This window comes from Leptosomus discolor, chromosome 19, assembly GCF_034619465.1.
Source record: "Leptosomus discolor isolate bLepDis1 chromosome 19, bLepDis1.hap2, whole genome shotgun sequence".
NCBI classification, from domain to species: domain Eukaryota; kingdom Metazoa; phylum Chordata; class Aves; order Leptosomiformes; family Leptosomidae; genus Leptosomus; species Leptosomus discolor.
This window is the reverse complement of record NC_141409.1, coordinates 8333039-8355434: the sequence shown is the minus strand read 5'-3', so window position 1 is coordinate 8355434 and position 22396 is coordinate 8333039. Positions and strand designations below refer to the sequence as shown.

The 22396-nt window shown below is 51.9% G+C and overlaps 1 protein-coding gene across 1 annotated transcript; it reads right to left on the bottom strand.

Moving 5' to 3' along the window:
* Nucleotides 1-1551: 1551 nt before the first annotated feature.
* Nucleotides 1552-18512, bottom strand: USP20 (ubiquitin specific peptidase 20). Its single transcript, XM_009954972.2, has 24 exons — nt 18416-18512; nt 17984-18037; nt 17219-17281; nt 16953-17084; nt 16286-16382; nt 16048-16117; nt 15367-15480; nt 14039-14117; nt 12287-12728; nt 11222-11359; nt 9850-9962; nt 9228-9400; nt 8634-8728; nt 8077-8110; nt 7591-7636; nt 7138-7318; nt 6547-6673; nt 6264-6433; nt 5548-5629; nt 5097-5205; nt 4615-4717; nt 4305-4376; nt 3176-3359; nt 1552-2832 (listed from the first exon to the last, which is right to left on the bottom strand). The coding sequence occupies exons 1-23, from the start codon at nt 18494-18496 to the stop codon at nt 3199-3201; spliced, it is 2736 nt and encodes a 911-aa protein (XP_009953274.1). The 5' UTR covers nt 18497-18512; the 3' UTR covers nt 1552-2832; nt 3176-3198.
* Nucleotides 18513-22396: the final 3884 nt, after the last annotated feature.

Genomic DNA, 22396 nt, shown 5'->3' with positions numbered 1-22396 from the left:
GAGCAGCACGTGTGAAGGAACTGCCCAGCGCTGCGGGGAGGGAGCAGCGAATCTGAACGCTGAGGTCAGCTCCCGAGCACGAGCCGTCCCTCCATCTCCCCTTTCTTGTGATCAGCAAGGGACGGGGGTAACACACGGGGAAAATGAAGCGATTTGCAGAGTTCGGCCACAAAGGTCGGCTCACGGTGGCAGCGGGTCCCAACGCGAGCCGCCTCCGAGACGTGTGCTGAGAAATACCGTGGCTGCCCGCTGCGGGAGTCAGAGAGAGCAACGCTGCCGTCGGAGTTCAAATGAAACCTCGATGCAGAGCTGAGCGTTGAGTGTTTTAACGGACAGGGGGTAACAAAGTACAGCCATGGCTTGGCCAGAGCTGCACTAGAGCTCTTTGTCTAGACACTGAATAATCCCCTCCCTAGGGGAGGGCGTTCGTTAACGTCTCCTGGAACATTTCGAGCTGTTCTCAGTTGCTGAGGTGACGGGGTTTGTTTGTGAGATGCAAGTTTTGAGGGTTGACTTCAAGTTGCTAAAGAACAAGCTGCACGTTCTTAACCCCACGCCGGCTCCAGTTCTTCAGCCAGTTCAGGCTTTGGCCAACGCGGTGTCAGCCACGGCCCTGGCACCGAGCTGCTCCCGTCCCGCAGCCCCGCCGGCAGCGCGCCTCTCGCCTGCCCCCTTGAGCAACGCCATCGATTCACGGGGGCACAAGGTGGTACCGGGCTGGCCAGAGCCCGGCGCTTCCTGGCGCAAAGCTGCCCCCCCCGAAGTGTCCGTGAGGACACTGGAGCCCCCCAACAGCCTGACGGAACCCCCGCCTTCTAGAAACCTCCAGCAGCTCCATGAACCTTCTTCCCTTGCACGTTGCTTTCAGAGCAGCGCTGGCCCTGGGGAGCACGTGCTTCCAGCCAGGACGGGCTTTCTGAGACAAACTCGGCTGAAATCGGGTAAAAAGAAACGTGAAGTCTTTGGAAGCGGCGACTGAGAGGAGCAGGCGCCCTCCGCTGAGCGAGCGCAGTAGGATGCAGTGGACTCGGGCTACCGCAGCTCTCTGCTCCTCAGGATGTTACTGCAAGGCCTCTGGGCAGCAGGAAGTTAAGATTTATTTATTTTTTTAATTTTAAATTTTTAAAAATTTGTTCTTCATGAACACCGTAAGCTCCCTGGAAGCCGTCAGCCCCTCTCCCCCCGCCAGGCAGGCAGCAACACGCTGAATGCACATGTATTTATTGTAACACCTTTTCAGCACAAAGTGTAACACTTAAGCACAGGAGCGTTATTACAATCTGTACAGCATCCTCTGAACGACACGGACAACACCGACATGCAGCCCTACAGGCTCCGCAGCAGATTCGAAGGCGGCTGCAGTGGCTAACAAAGACAGCTTAAAACAACGAGAAATCCAGCAGTGGCTCATTCTCTGACCTCTCCTCGGGCCTGGCTGGGTATATACAAGTATTGAATAAACAGGATAGGAAAATTAACATGCTGAACCATTTACAGTCACTTTTTTTAAAGAAGAAGTTGCTGTTTGCAGCAAACATTTGGTCTAAAAAAAAAAAAAAAAAAAAATCAGAAGGCCACATTTTTCTTTTTAAGTTCCCCTGTCCTACGCCCTTTCCCATTTTCTAAGTCGCAGAGCAGCCTTTCCCTCCCCCTCCCTTACATGAGGAGCTCTGGAGGGCCCAGCCCCGGGCCGAGCCTGGTTCCACCAAGGACAGACCTGATGCTGTGGTATCATTCAGGTTCCAGCACCGGGAACACGCAGTCTGGTTCCCCAGCCCAAGAGAAGCCACCTCTGCTCTGCTCCCAGTAAACTGCACTCACGCAAAGGTCTCGCTGTTGCCTTTCTGGCTTAGGAGAGGAACAAAGGCCTGGTAAGAACAGCCCTGCTGAGAAAAGGAGCGTTTAGCCTTTTTTGTCTTCATGCCTCTCTCGCTGCCCGCTGTCGGGTGCTCCTTGGCTGCGTCCGTGGCAGTGGGTCGGGGAACGAGTTATTTCTGTTCGTTAAATGAGCCACTGCGCACACACGACATCTGTGCTGAGAAGCCGCCACGACCCCAGCACGCGGCAGAAAGCAGCTCCTTCCTAAAAAACTGCTTCAAGAGCCCGGGGCCTGCTCGGCCAGGCCCTTCCCCAGCACGGCCTGAGCGTGACCCGGCTGAGCAGGCTCTGGGCGAACAAACGGGCTCCTCCTCGTCCTCGGCGTGCGCCCCCTTTGCTTCTCGTCACGGACGTGAGGAGAGACCTTGGCTTAGAGCAGGGTCAGTCTGAGAAGGGGGTTATGAACCAAGAGTCCCAGCGTCTGCATCGGAGCCGGCCTGTGTCCCGCGCCAACGAAGCCTCCCCAGGACCAGCCCCGAGTTTAAGCTGCTCGCGTCCCGCCCCGGGAGCCAACCCCCTGGAAGGCTGCGTCCCACGGCGACAGAGCTGCCAGGAGCTTCAGCGGGAAGAGTCCGGTGGGAAGCCATTGGGAAGGAGGCCTCATCTTCCAGCTCTGTTCTCTGAAAAACGTGCTGACCACGTGAAATCAGATACAAGGAGAAACAAAATCCCGCAGGACCGTGAAGGTGCGGCTTTAGGGGCTAGGGGAGAACCAAACAGCCTCTTTCAAAATTTCTTAGTTGATTGCACCTGAATTTGCAAGAATTGGATAAAGGGCAAAACTAGGAAGTTGTGACAGCTGCGTCCCGCCAGCACAAAACTACCAGCAGAACCTCGTGCCTTTAGTCAGCTTCAAGTAAACGGGTTTCTCTAGCTACAACCCTGCCCACTGGCCGCAGAAATGACGTTTCATTATCCTCCAGGAGTTAAAAAGAAAAGTGCCAAAAGCAAAACCTGCAAAGGAGCAGAGACTCAGTTCACTGGGGGCAACTGGGAGCGCTGGTTCCTTGTAAGCAAACGAAAGGGAGAAGGTCAAAACATTTCCTGGTGAAGTTCGGCTGCAGTCTCGTACCGCAGCGTTATCCAGAGAGGAATTACGGAGAAGCTGCTTTTCTCCCAGTCGTGCCCAGCACCACCCCTCTATTCAAAGCCACGTGAAAGGCTGGCGGAGGACACCTGCCTTCCCCAGCAGCGGCGGCGGGAGCTGCACACCCCTTCGCGTACCAGACAACGGGAGAGGTTTGGCTCCTCAGGACTCCCCAGCCTCCCACCCCCCCCGGACGTCTCCGCGCCGTACCTTCCCTGCCCCACCCGCACAGATCACACAGCCCGCGTCTCCGCTTCAATCTTCTGCTCCCCGTGAAGGTTTTCCAGTTCTTGGACCTGGGCCACGTTCTGCCTGATGGCAATCTCTGGGCCCCCGCCGTACAGCGTGCTCAAATAGATCCACGTCTCCTCGGAAATCTGCCCGTAGTCGGCACCTGAAAGGGACGACGGCCGTGACGGACGCGCGGCCGGCAGGCCCTCGGGCCACGCAGCCACGAGGGTGTCCTCTCTAACCCCCTGCCCCTGCTCGCCCCCAGGACAAGCGAGGCACCAGTGGTCCCTGCAGCTGCACGGTCCAGACCCACCGAATCTCCCACCCCGCTGGCAGCTCTGCACCGCACGGCCGTAGCCACAGTGTCCCCACCAGCCCTCCGCAGGGCCACCTGCTGCTGGAAGCCACCAGGCCTCCATGGCAGTGTCACTGGCCGCTGTGGGGTCACTTCTTCCTTCTCCTGAGAGGAACTGAGCAGCCACGGCCCATGAGAGCAGGGCCTGCCTGACCCCCCGCCTCAGGCACAGCAGTGAACGAGCTCAGACAACCCGAAAGGGGCTTAAAAACATGCACTCGGACACACCAGCCCCAGGCAGTTGGGGCTGCGCTGCCTGGGAGAGACTGAAAATACCCCTCGCAGCTGTCCCAGGAGGGACAACTTCAGGCAGTCAAAGCACAAAGCAGGGGAAGCAGAGCTTTGCCATCAAGGTTAGAGAGGAGAAAAGCGGAAAGGGTGGCTGTGAGAGGCGAGGACAGCACAAGCAATGCTACTGCAGCAGCTGCACCCCAGCCGGTGCTGAGTGAAGGCAAGTCAGGAGCAACACGGGATCAAAGCTGGGCAAAGGGGAGTGGTGGAAGGGCCCTGGGGAGCAGCGGCAGCAGGAGACGGGGCGGGGGGGGCTGCAGGCTTCCCTGCAACAGGTCACAGCAGCCCGCTGGTCACGCAGGAGCTGCCAGGGGAGAACCGAGGGGGCGCGCTCAGAGCCCCGTCATCCTCTGCCACACCATCCCGCGCCGCGACCGCTTCACCGGGGACAGCCAGCCCCGGCACAACACCCTCCTTCGCCCCTTGGGAACGCTGCTGCGAGGCAGCCGGCGCGGGCCTTACCCTGCTTCACCTGCACGTGGCCCCCCGCTTTGGTGAGCGCGATCTTGCTGTTGTCAATGGGGCCGGGAGGCTCTGGAAGAGGAGAACAAGCCCGTCCCAAAACCGTTCCGCTTTCCACGTTGCCACCAGATTCAGCTCCTTTCCTGCACTGGCTCTCTGGGGTTTTCTGCCCTCCCCTGGGGACCTGGTGTCTGAACCCCCACCAGCCTCAAGTCGTACCGCTCAGGCGCGGCGCTCACCCAGACCTGGCAAACAGGTTTCCATTCTCCCTCTCACCCCTGACAGACTCCGGAGGTCTCCCTCTTCTTACCGTTATCCTTCCCCTTGACAAAGGCTTCCCACTCCCGGAACCACTGCATGCTGATACAGTAGATGACACTTGGAGACTCCTCCGCCTGGAAAGCCTTGTTCAGCTGGGAGAGCGGAGAACAGAGACACGCAGGAAGGATTTAGTCACTCCCGAGATCCAGGGGGGCCCTTCCATTAACTGCAAGGCAGCCCTGCCGTCCTGCAGAACCACCCCACGGTAATTCCACCCCCTTCCTCACCACCTGGACCTGCTCACTACAGCGGGCAACGGACTCGGGCGGTTTCCAACTTCGTGTCTGCACGCAGCCGCACGGCGTGACCGTGTTCCAGCTGCCCGTCCCCGCGCTGCCAGCACCGGGGAACCCCAAGATCAGTCTCCTGGCCGTGCTGTAGATCACGGGGCAAGAGTCTTCCACTAACTCTCTGTGACAGGTCTCCACTTCCCACCTCTGCCCATTGCTTCCAGGTGCTTCCCACACGAACCTTGATGAAGGTGTCGATTTCAACCCGCCTGCGTTTGGCCAGCGCTTCAATCTCCACTTGGCAAATGGAGCACACGTACAGGTGGTTCACAGCAGGGCCGCCCCCGAACCTGAGCAGGGGCAGAGAGGGAAGGGAATGGAGAACTGCAAGAGAATGGAAACGCTTCCCAGCCCTGCACCCTACAGAGCCGGTGAAGGAGGGGCACCCGCAGCTGACTGGAGGGTGCTGCCTTCCCTCAGCACCGCGAGGGTCACAGTATCGCTCTGGGACTGCGCGCTGATACAGCTCACTCTGGCTTAGGTTAGGAAGCTCTACCAACTACCAGTCTCTGTCAGTCCACAGGTGCCTTTAAGGTGCCCTGGGAAGGCGTTACCTCTTCGTCACTGTGCAAGGTGTGAAACAAAAAAACCCCAAAACACATTGGGAGAAAGAACGAAACGGCCGTATTCACCTGTTGTAGAGATATTCCCACACGTTTTGGGGCAGAATCACAACCAGGTCATCAATGTAGTGGTATTTATTAGGAGGAATCCCTGCGGAGGAAAGGCAAGAGGCAGAGTTAACCAGGGAACTCATCATTGCTGAGTAAAGACACAAAACAAAACAGGGCAGATCTTCCTTGCTGAAAACCGGTTCCAGAAGCTGCTTCCTCTGCGGAATGGAAGACAGTCGAGAGTTCGTTAACTGTGGAGGTTTCTCAATTCATGGCCTCAGTTTCTAATCAAGTGCTTCATTTCCAGTTGGAGATGTATAAGCACGAGGGCTCCCCAGCGTGACAGATGAAGGAGCAGAACAGCAGAAGGTGGTATCAGCTCCCTTCAGTAGCATGTGCTCCATTCTCCAAACAAACACCCAAGGCCAACCTTGCCGAGAGGGTAACGCAGATAAATGCTGTCTTACCTGCCTTCTACAGGTCGGTTTCTAAAAACACAGATCTGAAAACTGTTGTTTCCCAGCACTACACATCCCTCGGGGCCGCTGAGCAGCAGGACAACGGGGTGACTGTCTCATCCCTACCCTGAGCGGGCTGGAGTTCCTGCCCAAGCAGCAGATCCTACTGCAGCGGCCGCTGTTTCTGGGCGACAGCTGGAGCTTTTCCCCTGCGCTGGTTAAAGCACAAAAGGTAGAGCGCAGAGCTGCCCTCCCCCGGCCCAGCAGCTCCCTTACCTCCGTGAGAGCACAGAAAGGTGTGGTTGGTGATGGGGCCAGGCTCAGCAAAGGTGTTGAACTTATTGAGCCACTCTCGAGAGATGTAGAACTGGAGTAAACTGTGCTCCTTCATGCTGGCAAGGGACACAACTTTCTGACGCTCCCGCACAGCTTCTTCACTGCTTTTCCTTCAGCAGGGAAAAGAAAATTCAGCAATTCCTGAAAACTTTTAAGCCTGCAAAACGCATTTCTAGGTATTCTGCGACCAGCAGGGGCCTGCTGCACCCAGGGCACGGCTCACCTGTAGAACAGGACATAAGCTTCTGCGTTCTGTACCACCGTCTCGTGGACTTCAGTGACATACTGGTCGTCAAACTCGTACCACTGGCCGTTGATCACGTTCTGGCAGTAGGCTATGTAATGCCCGCCTGGAACAGGGAAAACAGGACGCTGCTGGGATTCGGAGTGCAGACAGAAGTCAGGCCTGGGATAAGGTCAGCAGCACAAACAGGATTTGCTGCTGGCAGAGGACAGAGAGAGCCCCACCCCCCAAAAAAAGGGCACAATTCCTGTTTCAGGAAGCTTTGCAGGAGGAGGGGAGCCTGGCATTGTCACCCTGATTTGCCTTCCTTGGAAAGGGCGTCTCGGTGAACGTCAGGAAAGGGTTTGAGCCAACCCAGTGGTGAGGCTGAAACAGCCGCAGGGGGGTCTGTCAGAAGCTGCTCCGTTCATTTTTCCAAGGGCAGAGGCTGAGCAAGCCTGGGAATGGAGGGGGCAGGCCTTCCGCTGCACCTCACCCCAGAAGAGGTGCTGACTAGTCCTGGAACGGGCTCCTGCTTTGCTCCCTCTCCTCTCGATCCTGTTCACCTCTGCCCGTTCTCACAGGACTTACTGCCTGCTGTGCCATGGTGACAGATGACTGACAGGAGATCGTAGGTGGTGATCTGGGAGACGCACTCCTTGGCTAGGAAAGGTCGCAGATCCAGCCCTTCCAAGGGGAAGGAGACGTGACTGTTGATCTTGAAGGAATACATCACCTCGTGCCGAAACCGCTTCAAGTGGATGCAAAGGATCTAAAAGACCAAGGACAGAGAAGGCCAAAGCGCAGTTTTGCCGTGGGTATTCTGATAAAACAGCACATCTCTGCGCGTCTCATCTTTGCCAGGATTCTTCGCCTGTTAGTCATGAACGCTGCTGGCCTATCAGCCTAGAATGGGGAAGTCTCTTCTGGTCTAGATACGGGACTTTGCCACCAAAACCAACTGCTATTTCTGTTCTACCTCTAGCCCCCTCAGCTCCTCAGTGGCTGCTAAAGAAAACGAGGAAACAAGGTGCTTTTACTCACCTCTGGCAGCCGGAGGACTTTGCAGTACTTTACTCCATTGCGCAGTCTGAGGGAGAAAAAGAAAGCAGCTGTGAGGAATCGCTAAAGCAAAGGGGTGCCAAAAGGCAAGGCTGGGTCTTGCTCGACTTTGAAATCCAAGACAAATCCTGAATGCGAGCAGCAACAAATGCAGGCTCTTTGCAGCATCCTCCCCAAATGAAGGATGGCACGAGCAGCTTGTCATGCCTCTTCTTTCTAACACAATAGCTCCACTACTGCCAAGCCACATCCCTGTTCACCTCCTTCGTCCTTTCCACCCCCCCGTAGCCAGCACTTTTCCCATCTGCGCTCAGTGACCTCTCCAGACCAGAACTCTAATGTAAGGCAAGGCAGATTTTAAATGCCACTCAGCAGAACAAACGTCCAGGCAGAGGGCACAGCAAAATGTCTGACAGCGGTACAGAGAAAGAAAGTTCCAGAAATACAATGCAGGTAATGCAAACTTACTTTTTACACCGTTCACAACTGTACATGTTGTCCCCTGTAGATGAAGAGAAGAGAGCCATTACGCAGTTACTCAGAGCACACAACGCTGCTATGGCTGCATTTCCACCCAGTGCAGAGGAACCGTGTTAAGCCACCTCCTGGGGAGGCCAACCGACACTTCTGCCAGCGGAGGCAAGACGAGAACGCAGTCAGCCAGCAGAGAAACTGCTGAGCCACACACGCGAATACAGCAAATTGTCTGAGCCCTCTAGAGCTTAAGGGGTCGATGGAGAAAGCAAAGAAACTAAGGAGCCACAGCGCTCACAACCAACCAGCAGCTATGTCTGCTCCTCGCTCAAGATGCTCTCGCCCAGGTTCAGCATGAAAAAGCAGCACCCCCGAGCACGGGGGAGAACTCCCTTCTGCTCAGAGATGCTCAACTGGGTTTGGTACCACCAGTCTCTACGTGAAACGCTGAGGCAGGCTTTCCAGGGGATTTAATCCGCCTCCAACACGCATGTGACACACTCCTCCATGAGGCCGTTTCATGCTGTCAGACCCCAACGAAGAAAACTCACCTTTCAACTCATCCGCTGCAAAAAAGGCAGCAAGACAATCCTCCAGCGTCACAACAGGACCCCAAAACCAGCTAGGGATACAGGACACCACAAATCTGCAGAAGAGAGGGGATTAAGAGAAAGAGTTATACACAAAATAGCTGGACCCTTTGGCATACAAAAGCCCCAATGGGTGATGGGTTTCCTTCCAGCTGTAGGTCCTAAGCTCATCACACAGCCCAGAGGGGCGGGGAAAGCATGATTCCAGTCAGCTGGTGTTCCTAGTTGTGATGGCTTAAGCTGGAAATGATTTGGAAAACTAGGAATGATTTGGAAAGCTAGGAGTGAATTTGGTCTGGAGGGCAAGAGTGAGCTAAAGGCAGAAGTGAGGGATTATCAGCTGCACAAGAGATCTCAAGGTGTCTGACAGAACCAGAGGAACAGCAGCAACTGGTTGACATGAAAAGGCTCAAAGACCTGTGAGGAACCACATACTGTTGTCCAAGGAATGGTTACAATCGGCATCCCGCCGTAAACACCACCGGCTAGGGATAGCTGCCTTCCAGCATGGTGGGGCAAACCCCAGAGAAAAGGGGTCCTGCCCAGGGAACACACCTCCGGATATACTCCATGATGAAAGCAATCCAGCCTTGGGAGGCATAGTTGTCCCCACAGGCCCCCGTCTTAGCTGGCACGTTTTGGTAGATGGCAGAGTGCAGCTTGGCCAAGTCCTCCTTCCCTGGGATTGGGAGTGACAGGTCCTGGAATGTCTCCACCGTCGTAGAAACCTGGAAATACCCAAGAGGAAGAGGTCTGGGTTTCCTGTGCATGTAACGGAGCTGGGACCTGACCTTCAATGTGTTTTATCACTGCTTGGGTTTTGTCTAGGCTAGAAACCTGAGCTGGCAGTCAGAGCAACTCGCTCTGGCTAATTATTCCTCACTGCTGTCAGCAGGATGACTTTTGTGATGGTTTTGGTAGCACTGGCACCGGTTTTCCCATGTGAATGGGCTATTCCTAGGCAAACTCAGTAACACGGACAAGCAAACAGACCCCTACAGAGAAACAGGACTTCTTGGCACGGCGGGTTTCTCCCACCTCTCCCACCACCACCTATGGTCATTTCAGCAGGCTCGCTGCTTCCCCCAGTGTTTGGGAATAGGAGCACCATATCCTAGGGAGAGATCTACAAGGCAGAAGACTGTGCTCTTTGACCGACAGCCACCAGCCGACTCACTCTGTCGCAGGTGAGGCACTGCACCAGGCTGAGGATGGAGCCGTCGAAGATGTCCGAAATCACACTGCGATAACGAAGTTCTTTCTTCTTTTTCCCGGAAGCCTGCATCTGGGCTGAAAGAGACAAGGGAGGTCCATCATGCAGCAACTCTCTCCCAGCCTCCCACCTCAGCGGAGTCATGCAGCCACACAAGAGGAAACACAGGACAAGTGCTGTCCTGCACGTGCAGATGCCACTCGCGTGGCAGTGAGACAGCGCAGCCCGTTGTAAACCGACGTGAACGCTGCTGCTGCGGGCGGTACAAGAAAGGGGGAGGCAGCCAACTGAACCAACACAGCCACGCCAGCTCCCAGCAGGCAGAAACTATCTTACTGGAAATCCTGCTCCATCCTCTTACCACATGTTTAGAAGCCTGGCCCTGCCAGAGGGGCCCTGCTTTTCTGAGGTCTTGCAACATTTTGCTCTGAGCTTTACACTTCACTTTGTCTCGCCCCTCACCTGCCTGGGTACTTTGTCCTGGCTTTTTTTTGATCCCTCTGACATTTACATGTGTCCCCCGGGGTGCCTTGCACTGGAGAGGACTGGCCAAACACGCAGTTTTATGGAATAACAAACCCTCTTCCCCCCACGCACGTGCACGGGGACAGAGTGCTTTTTGTCCGGCCAGAACATCTGTGGCTGTGCTGACCTCAGCCAAGGAGCTGGGACGCAGTTGAGGAAAGAACGCCGTTACTGAACAGCTGTAGGGACAGTGGGGTGAGCACATGCCATTGTGTTTGCAGGCTATGCAACGCTGAGGGATTTCGATGTGTGATTTGCTTGGGATGAAGAGACCAGTCTGAGAACAACAGAAGCCAGGCTCCACTCTGAAGCCTAACAATGCTCCCAGCACCGGACTGACATCTGCAGCCCTAATGCTGTTATTGTGAGCCCGAGATGTCCCGGAGGCAGGAAGCTCTCTCTTGGTAACATCATCTTAGTTCTCTGGCCCCCGTGCTATGAAATTCAAGTCTGGCAGCCAAATGTTTACACATCTCCACGCTCCCCTAAAGGGACAGAGCTTGTGCCCGGGACTTCATAGCCATTTTATTAATAACAAACACATCATGCAGATGCAGACATGGAAATCATTTTGGGCTCCGATGTAAGAGCACACTAGAGCATCTGCTGTGCCCAGACCTTGACTTTACCTGCAGGTTTACTGTCGTCTTTGCCTGGTACTATTTTAGAAAGCACTGACGTCCAGGGGAATCAGCATTTCCTACAACTGTTAATCAGGAATCACGATGGATTCCTCCTCTCTTCTGTAAGCGAGCCTCTCCTCCTCTCCATGCTCCCTCCTCTGCCTCCCAGCATACATTCTTTGCCCTACCTTTCTTGAGTACGTAGGAAGGTCCAAGCCTGGCAGGACTGGAGCGAGGAGGACTGCTAGAGAGCTTGGAGTGCATTTCATGATGGACTGGACTGCAGGGGCGTGAGGAGCAGCGCACGTAGGCGTCATTGTCAGGTTCTGTTTGGGAAAATGAGGAGGGAGAAGAGCACCGGTGAACACCCCAGCTATGAAAGGCAATCCTACTGCAGTCAGTGCCAGCCCAGCTCTGCACTCCAGCACAGACTCTTTCCCAGTATGCACAGTTCAGTGTCCATTAACCATCCCGCTTGCACAGGTTGGCAAATACAGCTCCCTCAGTGCATGGATAAGAGTGCATACAGAGCTATACTGAACAGCTAATAACTACATATAAAAAAAAACCCTGCCATTTTTTCACACTTATGACTAATTAGGTTTTACAGCTTGCTCCTGTATCCCTAATCCACACAAACAGCATGGCTGTCTTCAGTGCCAGTTGGCAGAGTGAGGCTCTTATATAAAGAAGTGTTGAAAGATCGGATATGTTCAGTTTGAGGTGACTCCACACCTACGTCTTAACTGCTGCTCATTTCTTTTCCCCAAGACACAGAAATGCACAAACTGTGCCTCCCCCTTTTCTCTCCACAAAGCTCACGGTCCAGCCGTAACAGACACCTTCTTCCCTGCCTCTTCCACAGCGAGGATTTCCCCAGGCCAGCCTATCAGATACAGCAACGTACACATACAAAACCTTTTTCTTAAATTAGGAAAAGGCATAACTACAGTGTCTGCAGGTGTGGCAGAGGCAGCTATTACTGCCCTCAGGATGCAGTCTTTCCTCCATAGCACCTTAGCCTGCCTAAGCACCTCTGTGGCCCACATACCACATGTCCTTACAGCAGCAATTGCGCACAGAGGCAGAACCACTGCCAGGGACACCGAGGAAAATCTCGGATGCAAGATCTCTTGAAACCCGCAGAAGGAACAGTCACATTATGTGGGGTTTGCCACTGCGCTGCCACACCGCCCCTGTGCAGGATGAGACCACGTCTGCTCGCAAATCACACGACTGGAAGAGGTGTATACCTGGTGTCCTACAAGGGCTGGCAGAGCGGGGAGCTGGCAGCATCTCAGGTGAGGCTCTGCCATCAACTGGCATCAGAGTCGTATCAACATCTGCATCCTCATCCACCTGCTCCGAGTTGCTGCGCCGATGGCCACAGGAGAACTTTCTGTCCTTCATCCTCTCTTTCTCAGAGATCCCTCTCCCTGCTTCGTCCTGGATCAACAGCTCTGTCTCTGCCAGGGAGCTGCTGCCCATGCCCCCTGTGGTCCGACTTTGCCCATCCCCTTCCCCCCTGTCACTGCTGGAGTCGCAGGAGAGGAACTCATCCTCCGAAGGACTTCGGTCACCCTCTCGCTTGTCATCCTGGTCACTGGTATCCAAATCCCTCGTCTCTGCAACAACTGGTTCCTTCAGTTCTTCATGAAGCTGATCCATCAGGCACCGCAGGAATTCCTGCGTGTCCTGAAAGCCAGGAGTAATTCCACGTTAGTACCCATCCCGAAATGGGGCAAATGAGGGGGGGGGAAAGAGGAGGGGGCTCCATTCACAGCCTCTTTCAGTGCTGCCCACAAAGCTCAGCCACCTCTGCAAGACAGAGAGTGCCGTGGCGATGTACCAAGAAGCCTGTCTGCCACGTAAATGTTTTTAACTCCTAAATGATAAAAGGCTCAATTTTTATCTGAACATCTTCAGCCGAAAGCCAGCGAAAAGCCAGCGAGCAGCCGCAGCACGCAAACCATGAGCTTATTTATCAGGGGGTTACCACTGATAAGAGGCAAGAGACAAGGAGAAACCTAATGAAGGCAGCAGGCTGTGGGGAACAGACAAACAGATTCCATGAACACTGACTTCTGCTCCTGGCAAGCCCTCTCTTAGAGAAAGCAGATTAAAATTTTTAATAAATAGGGAATGGAACCAAAAACCAAAGACTATACAGTCGAGGTGCAAGCTCCTACATTCATAATAGATGGTAAAAAAGCTGATAGGTTGGCTTCAAAGGACCTGCTGGAAAGCGACTTGGTATTTTGACAACTCCAGAAAGCTAATTATGATGTTTCTGTTATTTTAGGGAAGTCTGGCTTTTAGCCTGTCCCGTCTTCCTTTCAACTTTACCTCTTTGCAGCTGAGAGTTTTCCAATCCAACGTACTTCATATCAAAAATAAATATAGAAGTTCTTTCATTACTCATTATTTTTATGCTGTGTTTTGATTTCCTGTCAGTAACACAGTTAGATGTACTGTCACTTCTCTTGTAAATTTTCTAATCATAGTTTGATGTTTACGTTTTATTCTAATGAATAAACACAAGAGATACGCTGATAAAAACTTCAAAGAAAAAAAAAAGATACTATCTTTAAATAAGATTGAGTTTGCTGTAATTTCCCAGAAAAAGAACATAAAACATTCATATTTTTAACTTTTTAGTATGGATTTATCCAGGTTTCTCAGCTCTGACGTGAATATATAATACCTAACGCTCATACAGCACGTATCCATAGATCTCAAAGCCCTTTATAAAGGAGGTGACCATCACAATTTCAGAGGTGAGAAAGCTGACACAGGAAAACGCACTGATTTGGTACCAGCAAGCCTGGAAGAGAACCCAGGTCTCCTAAATCCCACCCAAGTGCTCTATCAGATCAATAATACTGACACGAAAGGGGAATGACCCGGGAGCTCAAGCTCTGCCTTCTGAACACAAGCACCAACCGCTGCAGAAAGAAAAATCCCACCCTCTTTGGAACAATGGCACGTGTTTGTGGAGGCCCCACCTGCTGTGCGTAGCCTCGGAACATGGGGTTGACGAGCTTAATTCCGTGGGACAGACTGCTGGGAACAACATAGCTTGGGCTGTTTAGATATGGAAAAAAAAAAAAACAACAAAAACAAAAGAGAGGTTAGTTTGCTTATCAGGCCTGGAGCCAGTTTGTCTTGTTAAGGCACAGAACAGGGTGTGGCAACTAGTTAAAGAGGACAAAAGATAATTAGGCACCTGCAAAGCCCGGGCATATATTTCTCTATTAGCTGGATGACATACAAATGAAGAGACAGAAAACTCAGTCTCTCAGTCATTTCAGTCTGTCCTTCCAGAGAGAGACTCTTCCCTAGAGCACGTGCAATTTAAAGCTCTGTCCACGCTTCGAATTGTCACAGAATCACAGGATGTCAGGGGTTGGAAGGGACCTCGAAAGATCATCTAGTCCAACCCCCCTGCCAGAGCAGGACCACCGAGAGCAGGTCACACGGGATGAGACAGAATTGGCTCCAGTGGTTCTTTCCAGAGCAGGGTTTTGCAGTCAGTTACTTGGTTTGATTTTGCAGCACCATGTCTGTCTTAAAATCTGGGTGGGCTGCCCACCCAGCAAATGAGGTAAATCAAACCCGATATTAAACCAACATATTATACTGCTTCAAAGCCTACGGCCTTCTCTTCCAAAAAGCCACAGTTCACTTTTGCTCTGTATCATACATATCCCCTGGTAACAACTAACCTGAAACAAACGGGCAATGCCATCTAAATTCCCGGGTTGATTTTTTTCCAGTTGATTGCACAGAGCAGACATGGTCAGATTTAAACAGAGCTGCATTATTCTACACCGACCCTTGAACTGGTCTAAAATTGCGAACATTTCCCAAAACGTCACCTGCATTTTCCACTCTCTTCCGTAAAAATCTCTGTATTGCTTTTTCCACCCAAATCATCGATCCCTCTGCTCATCTAGAGCCGTGCAGTTAAGTGCTGGTTAGCCCATGCACCACACTCAGAAATGGCCACGAGTATTCCCTTACTCTATCATTTTTTCTCCATTGCCAGCAGGGAAGCTCTACAAAAAAAATAATCTCTTCCTGTTTGAAGTTGTAACATTCAGAATGTATTCTTTTCGCTGACATCAATATGCCCATTTTATCACCAGTAGCAGGATACGGGATCTCCGAGAGAGAGGGAACCCCTGCAAACCCATCTACGCAGGGTTTGAGCCGACTGCCTTAGGCAACGCACTTCTCCCTGAAGATCAAATTTCCTCTTTGCTGATGCCAGACTTCAGACCCAACGTAACTACGAAACCCGCCCAGATCAGATTAGGGAGTGACCACTCACCGTTTCTTATGCCAAACCTCAGACACCAACTTCTGGTAGCTTTTGCACAGCGCTGGTTTCTTGTCTGTACGGACCAGTCCGCCACATTCCAGAAAAAACTGGGTGAGAGGTGGGCTACAAGAAACAAAAAGAATTCAGTGCACAGAAATTTCTCCTCTGCTGCTGTTTAAGGGTTTATCAAAACTCGAATGCATGTCTTGTTGAAACATGCTGAAACACTGGTTTTTACATCGCGGGAGGAAGTGATTCCAAATGCCGACTTGATTCCTAACTCGAAACAAATGAAAAGGGCTGATCTGAATCTGTTCCCAGCCCGGAGAAGAGATCCTGGAATTCGTTCTCGGAATGGCTAGCACATATTTTACGATACGGGTTGTCAGAAAGAGTGAAGGGATGGGACACGCCTTCCCATGCGATAGATACATTTCTGTCACAATAGAAATGACGACGTTTTAGCTCAAGCACTCACCTAACCACGAGTCTTGTACGTAGCCACAAGTTGGCTATTCCCTCAGTTCCCTACTGTAAAACTTCTGTTGCCCAAAACAAACACTACATGGGTCTGCACCTAGCCTGGCTGACGCCTCTTTGCAAGGCTCACGACGGTCTCAGCTCAGAGGCGCCACTTTTGATATTTAGTGAAGTCTAGCAAAGACTCTACTGAAAGGCCCAAATGCCTACCAGTTAGAGAGAGCCTGAAGTGCTGCATTCATGTAGCAGGAGTTCCCAAGATTTTTCATTCCAGTAAGGCCTAAAGCACAAACAAGAGAGGCATGAAACACTTTCTAGACGTGCTGCTTTCTACGTTCCTCCCCAAAGGAGAGGCAGTCTCCACCCTCGGCTCCTAGGAACCTCTCAGTGCAGGTCCTACAGACTGCAGAGCTACCTCACAGCCCTTTCATCAACTCGATGCAGTTACCTCTTGGTTTCAAATCATCATCCTCTGATTCAGATTCGCCTTCATCAGCCACTGCAATCGGAACAGCTTTCAGAGGGTGAGCAGGCAATGGAGAATCCTAGATTAAAGACAGAGAAACAAGCATCAGTGAGGGGCCTGCTTTGAAAGACGAGTTGTGAGAGAGATTATCTTACACAGAAATTGAGCCAGCCTTTTAAACAGCACTCTGGAGAGAGAAGAACCAGTCGCACTGTCTTCCCGTCTCACTAATGCAAGGAGCGAGTGGAAATAGTCCCATTACTGCTTCCAGTACACGTGATAAGAGAGGCACCAGGAGCACGCAGCAGTGTCACAAGGACACGTGCTTCTGGCCTGACAGCTAAAACTTCCAGGGGCCGTGCACTGAAAATGAAGATGTGACAGCCATTGTGGTTCCTCCCAGGAACAGAAGCCCCACGAAACGGGCTAGGAAAGGTTAAAAATAAAGTCAGAATGGACATTCAGATCATCTGGAAGTCTTCTTGCTGGGAGATCCTGGTCCTCTGGCTACAGGTAGCCACTTTCAACGAAGGAGTTCCTATCACAGCAGAAGCCTGGACAACAGCAGGAACGGCTTGGCTAACTTTGCGACGGGTAAACAAAAGCCCTGCCAAGCGTTCGACCCTGCCCCGTCGTGACGCAGACCCACCGGTTCAGTGAACTTCGCTGGCGGTGACTGCGTGTGCGTGGCCAGCCGCTGGTCCAAGAACACCTCCTTTTCACAGGCGTAACACCAGACGCGGAAGGTGGTCAGGTTCACCGTCAGGTTGTGCTTTTTGGCCTAAAATTTAGAAAGGTGAAATAACGACTCTCATTTGACAGCTGGCTCAAGTTGAAGCACTGGACTACGAGAAGAGGGTAGAGGAGGATTAAGTAAGGGGGAAAATCTAAGATGAACAACAGAGAAAAGCCCACCTGCGCGTGAAGTGTGCTGTGGTCAGCAAAGGACTCCCCACAACCAACATAAGGACAACCAATCTAGGGAGGGAAAAGAGCAAAAGCACAACGGGCACAAAAATTAGACCCTTCACAAACCAGTCTGCAATTCCAGTCCCACCAGCAGCTGCAACCTCAGAACTGACCTTGCCAGTTTTCTAACCTGCTTTTTACTCAGGGCCCAGAATAAGACGGGTAACTGGAATTGCCTGGTTTAAGAAAGAAAACCTGGAAGCGGGTTTGCACCCACGTAGAGGCTCCCTTCCAAGGCAACTGCTCCAGTGGGCAGCTCATCTGAGCAGTCTCCAAATGCCTGGGCATTCCAGCGTAAAAATAAACTGCCCCTGCCCGCCCGCCCGCCCCGTCACTTCCATCTGCCTCGCCGCCTTGCGCAGCGTCTTCTGCAGTCTCAGGCTTGCAGCCTCCCCTCGCAGCTGCCCGCAAGGGCAGGACCCAGCCAACAGTCACTGCTGGGCGTTTTATTCATTCCCTTTGGGACTACCAGGGGGCAATCCCCTACGAGGAGTGAACTGTTACGTCTTGGCATGTTCTGACAGCGTCAGCCTTTAATCTAGGGAGATTCCTTGGAATCCATCACAAAATGATGGACAGTTCTACTGTGAACCCCCTCTCTGCTTTCTGCTCTTTTTTCTTTCCAGTACAATGCTTTGGTTTTTTAAAAAACCCCTTGTATTAAAGAGAAGTCCCACCATATCATGCACACAAATAGCAAGCCATTTTTACCTGCAGACAAGCCCAGAGATTTGGTCCCACAGCTCCACAAGACTGGCAAGTTCCCTGCATATTCATGATAAAAGAAGGTTTGTTTGCTTGTTTGGTTTTGAAGTAACCTAGTCCTTCAAGAGTGGGAAACTTCTCTAAATACCATGAGGCTGGTCTTGTAATTTCTTAACACTGCACTTCCAATTAAATATACACTTTGCAGCGTTTTAGCTAAGTGACACATTTGAGCAGGATAAAATGAGAGTGAGAAATAGATCAGGTGGGGTCGGCAAAGGCTTACTTTATGGGACACGTGCAGGGTACACCAGCGTTGGCAGAAGAGGTTCTGCCTCTCCTCTACAGAGACAGGCAGCATTTTCTTTGAAAAGCAAACATGTAAACCCATGCACAATAGCTAAAAGGGAAAGGACTGTCAACCAGAACACCTTGTACCTTGGATTTGAGCAGCAGATCATCCCTGGTCACCTCTCCTATGGAATCCAGGTGAGGACAGATGTCTCTCGTATCCCCCATTTTCACCAACACTCACCTGCGGGGGACTGCTTTCCTAGGACAAGAAAGGATAGTTCCTTTCAGCTACACGTCAGATCTGCTCTCACAGATTGTAAGAAGATAAATTAGCACATTTTGAGTATTAGAGATTACGACATCCACCTTTAAGGTTCAGAGATCAAAACAAATCTAAACCTGGAGTCAGTCCTACTGGCTAGCACAGTCCTGACCCGTTGCTGAGCAGCTGCATTGTGGTATCACAGTAAGTGAGCGAGGCAATGGGGAGGAGAAGGAAACACACGAATAAAGCAAATAGCCCGTCCAACGTGTGTTCAGATTTCGGGGAGGTGCTCAGTACCCAGGCACAGCTTCAGCAGCACAGCTGCTGACTCGGTTTCAGGTATGGGGATGGATTTGCTGGAGCCTCAAAAGGAAAACAGCGGTACAGCCACCCACTGACCACCCTCTTCTGAAACTCCCAGACTGTCTGGATCATGTGGCATCTCCAAATGATGCAGAGTCGTACGGCAATAAATAAAAACTCCCATTAACTCCTGCAGGCTTTACATACATAACTGGTCTTGTAACACCACAAGTACTCCCCGAACCTGACCAGACTGCCAAGCTACGCCTTCACCCCTAGAAACTGGGTGTTCTGTGCTAGCTCAGCAGGCAGGGTGGGAAAACAAACGTGGTGATCTGAACTGACGTCCTCTTGCCAAACACACACACACGCCGCATGAAGAGATACCAATCTAATCAGCTTTTTTGTATGAAATTTAAATTAAAAGTGAAAGGGCGCTGCAGCCCAAGACACAAGAATGTCGCATGTGGTGTCTAGGGGCTTCACACTACCCATACTGTGCTGATCTGAATCTAACATTGAGTTATTATACTACTTTATCAAACATTAAAAATACGATTACTGCTGTAAATGGAGCTGGGCAAGGGGGAATTAGACTTAAATAATCTGTAACAGATAATCAGTCTTCAGTCTCTGAGGAATTTACCGTTTCATAGGTAGATTTTTAACCATACAAGCCACATAACTCTCAAGGACTGTACAAAATGTAACAACACTGTTCCACCCAGCTCATACATCCAAGCACCACAAGCACAGGGGATTTCATAGCTGCATGCTCATGAGCACAATAAACACTTTCATGGTGGTCCATGGGTACGTGAAAGACTTTAAACATCTCTCAGTAACATGCAACTATAAAAAGAGAGATGAGAAGAGTTTGTGTTTCTTAAGCGTAGCCTAGGTAACCTCACTTGTGGCTGCTAAAGAAAAAAGACAAGTGATACTAACAACACAGATCAGGATCCAAAGTATCACTATTGGCTGGAAATGAAGCAGATATGAAAAGCCCACATCACTAGAAAAAAAGAAGTGGAAAAATCTGATGAACCTGAAGTTAACGACTCCAGCAGCGTGGCTGCTAGACTCTGCTGTTTTCATGTTTTGAGGACATTTGAAAGAATTGCCAGTGTTATCTGGTCTGAATCACTGACAGTGAGAAGAGAAGAAAAAAACACACCAAAAAAAAGATAAACAAAGAAGCCATATCAGCAACACTTATCTTGGGAGCTGAAAAGCTTGCCTAGCACCTTGCCTTGGCAGAAGATAAACCTCAAGGATAATTTTCTGACAATGTTTTTCCAGCACTCTTTCGAACTGAATAAACTGAACTGGAGGAGCACAGCAAAACCAGAGGGGAAAGAAATCATATTTGCATACTAGAGAACACAACAGTGGTTGTAGCCAGGATCTCGGTAACCTGTGAAGAGACGCTTAAACAGCTGAGCAGTTTCATGCAGCTTCACAGAGACGCAAAATAGCATCATGTAACATATGTTGATTTCAAAGACAAGTGACAAGAGCGCAGTATCTCTGACTAACACATGAAACTGGGACACTTTCAGGCTCTGAGTTCCTTCCTCAAAACCGACCCCTTTTCCCAAATGCATCAGCTGGTCCAATTAAAAAAAAAAAAAGTATCAATGCTACATTTGCTATTTCACTTTCCTTGATTTCTTATCCCTTTCCCAGAAAACCTAACAAACAAAATACTGTTTTAAAATTAACTCCAGACCCCTTAGTCTTCACCAGCTTAAGCTAACTGGGAACCGGTTTCAGAGCACACGATGTTAAGTACAGTCTTGTAGGTGGTTTTAGCTCATTCCATGGGACCACTCCTCTACTCAAATTAAAACCATGCCTTTAAACTTTCTGTCACTGATCTTCCCACCTAGGCCTTCCCTTTTTTAACAAAACAGGGAAAACCTCATTTTCACCTCTCAGCCCTGACTGAATGCATCAGAAAAGGCTCAAGTCATGCCTGTTCAGAAGGAAGTATTCAGTCCCTACCTAAGGGATTCAGCTGGCACACACAGCTTTCAAATGCTGCTCAGGAAACTAGGAATTTAATAAAAGCATTACCAAAAAGCTTAACTGTGCTTGTCAAAATGTACTATGTACGATGGGAAAAGAAGTTACCTTAAAATAAGTCCTTCAGCCTGTCTTTCTTAAGCACCACTGTGGAAGAACAGTACACGAACATGTCAGAACAATTCCACAGTAACTGCAACCTACTTTCAGTTGCTTAAATTGCTGCCAAACCCAGTGTCTCTGCCTTCTACAGTAACACATTTCTCAGGTTTTTTTTTTATTTTTTGCTTGAAACAGCTGTGTGGTTTTGTACCCAAGCTAGAGCCAGATGTCAAGAATTACCGATACATGCAGATTCACGGTCTGCAGAGTAACTGTTTGTACAAATAAAAGAAATCTTAGAACTGTTCATCCACAAAACAACTACCGGGTCTGTTCACTCGTCTTGCATAACCTACCACGATAAAGGAGTATCTGCAGTTATTCTTAGCGACGTTTTATACTTGAGATACTGAAAAAAGAAGTATTTACTGAACCGCCCTACGGGCAACCAACTACCAGAAACCAGGCACTTTGACTCTTTAGAGGAATGTTTGCACCGCATCATGTATTGGAAAGCCAGGTGTTTTATGTAGAACGGGAAAAGGAGAGCAGGTTTTAACACAGATTTATTACTGGAGGTCACAACACGACAGCGCACCCAGAGAGCTTTTAAGAAAAAAAAAAAAAACACCTCCGGGAACACCCCCTTCACCCCGCTACGTCTCTCCTCAAGCGCAGCAGACCCCCAAAACACAGGTCCTCTCCTAAGAGGTGCTACAGCTGTTAAGCGTGAGTGAAGCTGCCTATCGATATCCCTGCCCGCCGCTGGATTGGGGCAGGACGAGCCACCGGCAGAGCCACCAGCCGCCCCGCAGGGTCCCCCGCCGAGGGTCGCAGAGGCCGCTGTGGCCCCGGGGAAGCCACCGAGCCCTGGGGGCTGCAGGGCCGCCCCGCAGCCCGGGCACCGCTGGACCTCGGGGGGCGGGCCGGAGCCCCCCGGCCGCCGCTGCTGCATCATCCCCGGCGCGGCGCGGCCGCCCTCCCCACCACACCGCGTCCGAGGCGGAGCGGCCGTGACAGACCCCGGCCCGAGGCCCAGCCGCCCCCCGGCCCCGCCGCCGCCGCCGCCCCCAGCCCGCGGCCCTCTCTCACCTGCGGGATGCTCGGGGCGCCGCCGCCCCCGCCCCGCCGCGGGGCTGCGCCTCAGGCCGGGCCGCCGGGTAGGCCGCGCCCTGCGGCCCGGAGCGGGGAAAGGGCCGCGGCGCCCCGAGCAGCGCGGGGAGGCGGTGGCAGCGGCGGAGCGGCGGGGACCGCGCAGGCCGGGGGAGGAGCGGGGGCCGGGCCGCGGCGGGGCGGGGCGGGAGGAGGCGGGCGGCGGCGGCGGCGCTGCCTCTGTGGAACCCGGTTCCCGAGGGCTCCCCGAGCGGAGGGCCCGCGTTACCCGAGCGGTCGGAGCTCAGCGGCGGGCGCCTCTGGAGGGGCGAAGC

What these genes read in the sequence shown, in the direction of transcription:
- USP20 (XM_009954972.2), bottom strand. Translation starts at nt 18,496, where the DNA reads ATGGGGGATACGAGAGACATCTGTCCTCACCTGGATTCCATAGGAGAG. An exon ending in TGCAGCGGATGAGTTGAAAG is followed by an intron (nt 8,111 to 8,633) that starts GTGAGTTTTCTT and finishes CTTCATCTACAG; the next exon opens with GGGACAACATGTACAGTTGT. An exon ending in TGTCAAGGGGAAGGATAACG is followed by an intron (nt 4,377 to 4,614) that starts GTAAGAAGAGGG and finishes CTCCTCTTCCAG; the next exon opens with AGCCTCCCGGCCCCATTGAC.